Source organism: Coptis chinensis, chromosome 4 (assembly GCF_015680905.1).
Source record: "Coptis chinensis isolate HL-2020 chromosome 4, ASM1568090v1, whole genome shotgun sequence".
Taxonomy (NCBI): Eukaryota; Viridiplantae; Streptophyta; class Magnoliopsida; order Ranunculales; family Ranunculaceae; genus Coptis; species Coptis chinensis.
In genome coordinates, this window is record NC_141459.1 from 77,616,939 (window position 1) to 77,627,349 (window position 10,411).

The following is a 10,411-nucleotide window of genomic DNA, read 5'->3' on the forward strand; positions in this document are numbered from 1 at the left end:
CAACCCATGGGTTTGACTTGAACTCTATGTCTACATCACATGGTATGGTTCATTGTCTGCACCGTCACATAACTACAAATTGTATAACTAATAAGTAGCTTGGTAAAACTGTAAAAGTACCACCATTAATTGTTTCTTCACCAAATACTAGATCTAGAATACCACCTAACTAACTACCATGGGAGTACATCATGAGATAATGGGATGAATGGTAGAACCTTATGGTGTATGAAGGGTGATCACCGTTGTTACAAATGGGATAACTTTTAGCTTGTGTATCATAGCTTTGCTTAGATATCCCCAAGGTGATAATGGATCTATACAACGATGCAATTACCCTTTGTTTAACTTTAGTTTTGATTAATGTTGTATGTATTTCTTTGCACAGAAATGTGATAACACTATTTTGTATATAGCTTAGCCACCCTTTCCTTCCTTTATTTCTTTCATTTTACATCTTTTTAATACAAAAGTTACCTCATTCAAAAAAAAAAAATGGTAAAATTGTAAAAGTAGCTTTGTAAATGAATAACATGATACTTGATGCTCAGTTGCTCAAGATTGTGGAGGAAGACAAAGCAGGAAATATATATTTAAGATCTTAATAAAAACAGGGGGGATGTAACCTCAGATTAACTTCTTCAAAAAAAAACACATGATACAAGAGAAAAAGAAAAGGATTAAATTAGTCATTTCCTCAATGAATTTCACATGGACCATTGGCATGCTACCATTCGTACGGTTGATTGGGGCCATTGGTAGGGTGGTTAATTAGTCTGCATGGTCACACAACGAACTACAAGATGTAATAAAGTAGCTTGATAAAAGTAGGTATGTGTACATAATGATTACAACAAAAAGGATAGTTACCTCGTCATCTCTTCATGGGATTCACATCGACCGTTGCCATGCTATGGTTCAATTAATTTCGCGCGGGCATTACGAATGTGTAAATGCAAAGACCAACTGTAAAGAAACCAAGTTGTTTGGAGTCATGCCTTAGAAGTATAGCCTAGTGATCACGCATCCTTCTGTCTATGACATGCAGTAGATTAGTAGGCATAAGGCTAAGTCCAATGGTGCGCCATCCCACACCAAATATGGCGAAAATCGTGATCCAATAGTGCGTCAAAACACGTTAACACTATCGCTATTAATTTACCTATACATAGCGCGAGTTTTAATAAAATAGCGTATTGGTCTACACGTCACTCTCTGAAAGGCGGATAGAATATATTTTGTTGGCACGCCACTACAAATGGCGGGTAGAAAGTGTTTGCACGCCACTAGGAGTAGTGTTTGATAATACTTGATTGATTTGGGCTACACACCATTAGGAGAAACAACTAGAAATTCGAATATTTTCTTCACGCCTTCGGCATTGGTGGACCATTGGGTGCGACTTACACCATCCTGCTAATACTATCCTTGTGCTATTGTGTATAGTGGGATAGTGCACAAAACCATTGGACTTAGCCTAAAGAGAGAATTCCAAAATCATTAGTCAATCTGTAGTAGGCCAATATCATTTAGAAAAGAAAAAAAGATACATCAAATAAATTACCTAACGACAAGGGTTATTGATTTCATCCGCAATAAGATGTAGTAGAGAACCTAGAGATCTGGCTTGGTTTCCTCATTGTCACATATTGTGGAGACATTAATGGCCGCTCAAGTTGTTGAATAGGTAAATGTACACCTACATGAGTGACTTCAGTAGTTCAGTGGATCAGAATTGACAACGAACAACACTCATCTTTTCATTTTATTTTCCACTACCCTCACTCTCTTTATTGCTGGCACTTTGTAATCTCTAGTGTCCCTATTACCCTATACCACTATCATAATTCACCGTCAACTTGTCACCCAATTCCAGATTTTCTCAAACTATAAGTAAGAGGTATACTCAATGGATACTCTTCATCCCATATTATCACCCTTTCTTTCTTCATACAATGGCCTCGAAACTACATTCTGCTCTCCTTTCTACTATTCTTGTACTTACCATGCTTCTTGCTATTTGCCAATTCATTGCTGCAGCACGTGAAAGTCCAACCTCTATAAAGAACAATGCTAAGATTAAGCCTGACCAAGATGTTCCCTTAACCACTCAAACTGTTCCAGGCATTGAAGTAAACCTGCCTCCTGTACTGGGTGCGGGAATACCTAACTTAAATATACCTGGAAGTGAATACCATCGATACATTCCAGGTTTAGATGATACATTCATCCCGAACCCAGGATATGAGATCCCGCTTCCTCATGGCGTCCATCCTACTGCGGCTCATCCTTGAGCTCTGTAGAGTTTCAACCTCAGCATGTAGGAGTCCAGATAATATCTGTCAGTGCTTTTGGTAGTGTAAGTGCCAGCGTCAAGATGTTCCATTCTCAGATGTTTCTTTAGGAGAACTCTTAAGATGTAGATGCATGCCCCTGTTGTTGGTGTTATTTTCCAGTCAAAAAATTTTCTGTTAACGGCTTTTTTGTTGTTGTATTGCGAATCTTCAGCAATGAATAATAATTAATTTTGCATTATGTCGCATGTTTGCTTTTAATGCTTTTGCAAAATGGGAACGCTACTGTGTTGATAAACGACCAGAAAATCATAGTCAGTAACGTAAAAACAATAGAGAAGAGAGGAATCAGCTTTTTGCAGCTAGTTTTGACTGCAAACATTTGATGAGATTTCAAATCCATGCTTAGATTTTGTGAGACCCTCAAACGACTCTCTTCAAGAAGCTGAACGATTCATTAACCTTAATATAAAGTCTGTAGGATTTTTACCGATATTTCATGCATGATTCCTACGATATGTATAATTACACTATATCACATGCATAAAATAACACAACGGAAACAGAAGATCGTACCTTGGTCACAGCTTTCAATTTGAAATTCCAAGCTTTGATCTACAGGAGAAGATGATGTTCTTGGTACATTCAAGATCTTCTTCTTCTCAACTTAGCTGGAGTCAAATTCCAACTACGAATGGGAAGCAACCTTTGTTCATGAACCAAGAACCGACAATGGCAATGGCTAGGGAGGTTACCACCTATGGAATCTCCACAAATTATTAGCTTCTTCTTTAGAAAATGTTGGAGACCACCATTAAAGGAGAGAGAGAGCTTTTCTTTGTTGGGATGATCAATATGTGAGAGGTGGGAGGTCTATTTATAGAGCTCTCCCACCTCCTCAATATTGGATAGGATAGAGTCCTATAATCATCTAATATCAGATAGGATAGAATACTATACTCATCTAATATCAGATAGGATAGAGTCCTACACTCATCCTAATACCTGGTGGTTATCCTTATCTTGGTGGTTTATCCTTATCATAGTGGGCGTTTATCCAGCCTTATTTCCAACAAATTCCAAAACCGCAACTTCAAGACTAAAAGCTTAATGTCTAAACTAACGAGTAACAGGGTGCTCAAGTCTGTATGATATGTAATTCACTGTCTTAGGATAGATAATTTGATCAGCCGGGCCCTATCAGCCTTTAGACACAGATATTCACCACTCTTGACAGCCCAGAAAGCCACTCGTGGGATATTCAAAAGCATGCCAGTTGGTTTTGAACTGGCTTCATCGCAGCCGGTTTTACTGACAGTATTAGTCTACAGCAATTAGTTTTAGGGATGTACAATTCCGGAATGTACTTCCGATGAATGTTAATATATCCTGCACTTGTTGATTTGCAATCAAATCAAGTATGTTGTAGGTCTCTACTGGGTTCAAGCTGCTAATCCAACCTTTAGGAAGCGAGTCCCTAATGCGTTATCTAATATGCAAGCAGTCGTTTCAAGTTTGAATACAGCACACTGAACTTGTCCACCAGTGGCTGCACAGTTGCTCTTCTCAGTCATGGCAAGCTTTGTGATGCTTATCTCAACTGCATAGATGATATGGGCACTCCATGAGGAGATGGCTGTATTACAGAAGCAGGGTATCTAGTAGGACAGTTTCAAAGCTAGTAAGATTCTGAGCGTTGTAGTTGGCTGAACTAACCAATGTTGAAGCCAATAGAGAGAGTTGCTTATGCATGGCTAATGGAGTGGATGGTGCATGAGAACCTCTGACTTCCGATATGAAATTCCAAGATGGGAATAGTCGTGATAGCAGCCTTCTGTTAAGATAATAAGTCTCCTACAGGGATGCGCATAAGCAAATTATGATGAAGAACGTCTCTCAAACGAGCACCAAGGCCATACTTGCAGAAAAACATAAGGGGATTGACAACTTGACAATATCAAGCTATACTCTAAAAAAAAAATTATCAGTCAAAAAAGCAATTACTCTCTCTCAGCCTACTCTAATACCATCCAACTCAACCACAAACGGCAATGACTAGAGCATCCCCATAGACTTACGTATTAATTAACAAGACTTTAAACTCCCGAAATGGGACTGATAATCTCAACAGATGCAGCCTTATGTGAATCTCCAACACCATCCCCATCCCAGCCCACAGCGGAGTGTGGGTCAATTGTGATCACAAGTGTTTTATGGATTAATTCACAGAATTAAAACAATGAGGTACAAAATTCCTATCAACAAATGAGATTGTATATTTATGATATAAGTCGAGTGGTTTCAGCAGGGGAAGAGAAAGGGATGGAGGGGGAAGTTCTGAACGAAAATTTCCTATACTACATGTTATAAGAAATATGTCAAATGAAAAATAAAAATACAACATACATATCCAGGGAAGACACAGATTCTTAATAGATAGGGTACACATAAGTTTCAATAGCCAGCAGGTGATGAGCAATAAAAGTCAGTCAGGCTGTCTATTCCGACGGGTGTCAGATCAACTTAATTCACTGTCTGAACCAGAAAGGTGGTTATATCCAAAGTAAGAAACGGAAGCAGAGACAGTTTTGAAAAATTATCTTTGTAATATATGCTATATATGAAGAACTAAATTACAACATATTAAATTTACAGAAATATGACACTTCTTCACAAAAAATACGGTAAAATACACTTACAAACAAATCCATAGTTTTTCCTGGAAAGGAGGTAATCGACCATAAGCATCCTTTCTGGCTTTGTATTACTTTCCCACCATTATGTTGATCCAAGTCACAGTATATTCATAGATTGATGAATCTCTCACTCATCTATTGGGCGCCAATAGCGTCGAAGCAAAATACCCTTTGTTCACTGTAATTTTCTTTCCTCTTGATTTAGTCCTAATAAGTGGAATCGTAACAATAGGATCACATTAGCATATAATTATATAAAAATGTCAAAAGGCATTAGTATCCTAATATGCCCGTAAAATGAAAATGGATTTAAAGTATAACAATTTTCCACATATTACCTCAGAGCTGATTGATTGGGTTTTAGAGTTTGTCTCCAATAATGCTTCAGACCTTGCTTCTGATTTCTCGTTTGAGTAACTAGCAAGTGAAAAAAGAAGAAACACGTTACCCATGGTTGTTCAACACTTCTATTCTGACACAAAGGAATTGGTTAGCCAAGATACTTACGTGGAGAGTATTGTGACCCAAATAAGCTCCACACAGTCGACCCAGAGAAGCCTTTGTTCTACTGGGATGACACCATAAGTAATAAGGTGAGCAAAAGGCCACAGCTTCCATCCAGCCTGTCAATCAAACCACATAGAAACCTGTTAATAATTACCAGTGATAACAGATGCGACATGCAGTTAACCAATTGTTGAGTTCATACGAGAATTTGGATTTCGCACATAGGAAAGTCCAGACCAAAGACTAGAACAATTGTTGTTAAATGTTAAACCTTTATCAAACAGATTATTTTAAGGTGTGTCTGAATTTTGCTTGTGAGGAGAACATTTTCCAGCAACTTTTTTTTTTTTTTGGATAATGATTTTCCAGAAACTAATCCAGTGCTAGAAATGCTCTTTTTCAACTTTTACTTTTAGAAAACATATGTTCCAGCAATAATTTCTCATAATTTGAATACACCATTTAGTCCAGTTATAGCATTTAATTTTACACGGAAATGAAAGATCTAATAAGAGATGTCATAAGGGCATTTTAGTCATTGTGTTTTCCACTAAGGTTTATGGTCAGTTTTATACCAGGGCACATAAAGCCTAAATCACGATAAACCATAAACCCAAATGGAATTCGATAACTAAAATACCCTTAAGACATATATCTCATATTCTCATTACATCTAACAGGTAAAACCTTAAAAGTACTGTTCAACTTAAGTCATCACTCAAAGTCCACAAAAATAAGTTAGCATCAAACAGCTTAACTCCAAAAAGGCATTGCATTTACTAAAGAAAAGATGTTCCCCCTTATACCGATGCCATTACACATAAAACTAATCCTCAAATATCTCTGAACCGGTAAGTTTGGTTCTTAACCATGCTTTAGTACGACATGAACTGAGTTACTTATTTAACCATATCTGGAATTATTTACCAGTAGAGGAGGATTGACAAAGTCCAAAAAACAAAATCATTTCAAATCAGTCAGGACGTCGAGGGATTTAAACTCCTCTTCTTGGTTCTGACAATTAGAAGAAGAGTGTTCACACTGTCATATAAAATGATAGACCAACATAGTTCAGTAAACAAATCATTCCACATACTGGGCTTTCACTTTTTAGTTTCAAATCATTCCACACAAAGAGAAACTAATACAAACATTACAATATTATCCATAAAGAAAAGGATTTCAAAAGAAAAGAAAAAACACTGTTTTTAAGTAACGGGTGACCTTAGGCTACAGATATTTCAAAAGTTTGCAGTAAACAATAGAATGAGGAGATGAAGAAAACGAAACCACAGAAATATCCTTACAGTAAGCATTGGCAAAAATGTGGCCTTTAGTTCACTTGAGATACTGGCTGGTGATTCGAAACGCAACAACCCCAGAACCACAAAGTAGATGCTGTTCCAAAGTGCTGCCCATGCAGTTTGGTCAAAGGCAACTTTGACAGGAACAACCCACCAATCCTGGAAGGGGAATAGAGCCTGCAAAGCAACAAAACCTGTGTCAGGCTTCCACTCAATTTCAATTAATAAGATAAAATTAAGGTATAATTAACGACTCGTACAAAAGATCAAAAGATAATAATCACCTCACAGAACTGGTAATAATAATGAGAAAGAGATCCATGAAGAGAGAACCCAACAAGGCCTGATCTGAACATGCGTGTCCGATCAAAATCAAAAAGAGGTTTTCCTTCAACGCACTACAAATCAGCAGAATATGAGAAGAAAACTATGGAAATAGAAACTAAATGTATCAGAGAGCCTCAAAGAGTTACCTGCGCAATCCAATCTCCCAGAGAGTAGACTACGCCACTTATCATCATTTTAGCTAAAACAGGATTTTCTCTTAAAGCTTCTTCATAAGCAGTCCAGTTGTGCAGTGGTGCATATCTTAGTATCTCATAGATAGTCCATCCCTAGGAAAGATTTTAAATAGGAAAAAAGAAATTACGAGTCTACACGCGAATACGAAAAACCAGTGACAGTCTTATACAATAGTAAAAGCCAATAGTCCACAATGAGTCATGCAAATACAATTCGTATACAAAGTTAAGGATATGCGTGAATATATTAATGTGCAGGCACACAAAAACATGCAAAGACACACGTTCCTTTATTTTTGTCGATAAAACAAGATTGTATTAGAATATCAGTGACAGTGTGAGAGGTTCACACTACCCGATAGTAATTACATCAAAGCTACACTATAGCTTCCCAATCAGTTACAATTGAATCGAAACTCACGTTCCTCACAATAGGAAGATAAGATATCCAACCCCAAAGGATATATTTGCAATTACAAATGATCCGATTTAAATCGCAACACCTGTCCTCAAATATCCTTTGATTTCTTTTCAGCCATATGGTCCAAGTAATAGCACAAGCAATGGTTTTACTCAGCAACATCCCCATAGGGAATAAACTAAAACACAGTTCTCTTAACTGAAACAAGTATAAATTGAGCAGATTACAAACATATCCTCAAATCTGGAGCAGAAGCACCCAACTGACTACCACTTCAATGACCTTTTTATTGATATATCATTTAAGCCTAGAAGTCAACCGTCCCCCAGCCACACCCCACCGGCTCACGGGGGAAAGAATTAAAATATTTGGCAGTCTACAAGTGTTAAGGATGCAGGAATGTCAAGAAACAGTAAGGTACCAACAGTTGTAAGAGTAGAATCCTAGTACTTATAAATACCATTTTAAGATGCCAACTAACTAAAATACAATGCCAATTCATTGACCAGTTAGGAAATGAATTATAAAATAAATCATATTCCAAGTTCCAACAGGTGCACACAAAAGCTGAAAAACCAGTATAACCAACTATCTTCCCTAGTCATGGCAACAATAGAGAGAAGGTTGAGTAACTTTGAATGCAATAGTGTGACTAGGAACAAAGACAAATAATAAGTAAGGTGTATTGCTTATATAAGATTAAAATAAGGAGCCTCTTACAACCTTCATGATTTCCAATAAATTTGCAGATGCTCAAAGATCACAATATAAATTTCTAAGATGCAACTGAAATAACCCTTACAAATATTGGGCAAATAAATGAATCAGCCATAATCAAAAGACTAGGTACCATGTAATATCAGAATTCGCAAAAAAGCAACATGTTCTCTTGCACCCTAGTCTTTCTAATGCCATGTGGTGCTACTTCCATTTCAGGGGGTACGAACAACTTTACTCTTGGTTTTCTTGTCCATTTGCTATCTTTTCGTGACATGTACTTAAGGCAGAGGAGGGGACATTCGAGGGGCAATCTCATGAACTTCGACTAAACATCAAGGCACTCATTTACTTTGAGCTAAGGTGTGGAAGGACCTATATTATTTTGAGACTTCAACTTCAGCTGGTATCCAATTTTGTGTATTAGCTTAAAAACAACAAGTTTCACACTTTCACCATATATAATTTCACCAATAATCAGTATAGCTATCAAAATACAAATTCTAAGCTCCATACATGCCTTTAAACAACAAAACACCAAAAGCCTAACATGAAAATCACAACCAAATTAAAGTTTAACATGCTTACATGCCAATAATCGCTATCAATAGTAAGCAACTTAGTAATTGCAAAACTCCCAGCAGCAAGAACAATAGTAGCATTTATAGCCCTATCAATCAACTTCTCAAAATCTACTTCCTCCCCATTTCTATCCCCCTCCGTCGCAACACCCCCAGACGACGAAGAGAACCCTTGAAGCTCTCCAGCACCCTCAAATGAAAACCTCCCTTCATTAACAAACCCACCAACATGATTCACATTACTACTTTCTTCATCCCTTTCAATGACTCTAGCTACAACACCATCTTGTTGATCAACTGTATCATTACTTTGTACTGGAATCACATCAAACTCTTCTGTAACAGACCCAATGTTCCATTCTCTTTGCTTTCTTCTTAAAATTAAGTTTTTTGAGGTGTAGAGTGTTTTTAAAGATGAACCTGAAAGACCCTTCATTGGAAAACTAGTTTTGATTGGTTTTGAAGTGTTATTTATCAGTTTTGTGAGTGGGAAAAATCTTTGAGGTGTTATGTTATATACAGAAGCCATGAAAACTTTACAGGTTTTTTTCAGGTCAGAGAAAGATTTGAGTGTGTGTGTGTGTTTAAATCTACAGGTCAACGTTTATGTTAAAGTGTATGACACGTGACAACTGAAGCCCATGTGGCCATGTCGACAGCTCGATAGATTATGATTGGAGCTGAAATACTTGCACATAGTGGCCTAAGAATTTCTAGTGGATAATGATATTTCCCTGCCCTTTCAATTGTATATAATCTGAGTGTATCTGACTTCTGTAGTCCACAAGAAAGTTTTTGAGGATTCTGCTAGTTCTTATTGGTGCTGTGCTTACTAGATTCTTGTGGCTGATTTGAGGGCATGAGTGCATGACGCGTTTCTTGTTGCCTTGTTAGACGGAAACAACAATTCGATCTCTTTCTGGATCTCTTGCGGTCTTGCCTTTGCCTAATTATCTTTTAATTCTAATAGCAAATCAGAATGTAACTATATCAAGTACATTATTATTTAGGATAGGGGGTGGAAGTGGGGTTTAGAATTTGGTACCACTTTTTAGACCCATATTAGAAAATAATACCACTTACAAAAAAAATAAAATAAAAATAGTACTATTTTTTTCTTAACCGTTAATTGATCGAATTGACAAGCCAATCTGCTAATATTTTCAAAATAACGACATTACCCCTCAACATGCCCCTCTCACATGTTTTACATCAAATATATCGTCGCCATAATAAATATATCAAAACATTAATAACCATCTAACCGATATTTCAGCACATCACATGATAAAAAAAACGAGGTGACCACTAATAAAATTAAGGTTTTGAATTTCTTTCTTAAAAAAAATGGGCGATGAGAAAGTTAAACA

The 10,411-nt window shown here is 36.9% G+C and overlaps 1 protein-coding gene and 1 long non-coding RNA gene across 2 annotated transcripts; both read right to left on the minus strand.

The window, feature by feature from the left end:
• Positions 1-622: 622 nt before the first annotated feature.
• Positions 623-4,466, minus strand: LOC147504903 (uncharacterized). Its single transcript, XR_015193149.1, has 2 exons — positions 871-4,466; positions 623-776 (listed from the first exon to the last, which is right to left on the minus strand). It is a non-coding gene; the product is annotated as an uncharacterized LOC147504903 (long non-coding RNA).
• Positions 4,467-4,880: 414 nt separating this feature from the next.
• On the minus strand, positions 4,881-9,830 carry LOC147504904 (uncharacterized). Its single transcript, XM_086557579.1, has 7 exons — positions 9,049-9,830; positions 7,275-7,415; positions 7,086-7,199; positions 6,805-6,978; positions 5,498-5,613; positions 5,329-5,407; positions 4,881-5,197 (listed from the first exon to the last, which is right to left on the minus strand). The coding sequence occupies exons 1-7, from the start codon at positions 9,568-9,570 to the stop codon at positions 5,192-5,194; spliced, it is 1,152 nt and encodes a 383-aa protein (XP_086413705.1). The 5' UTR covers positions 9,571-9,830; the 3' UTR covers positions 4,881-5,191.
• Positions 9,831-10,411: the final 581 nt, after the last annotated feature.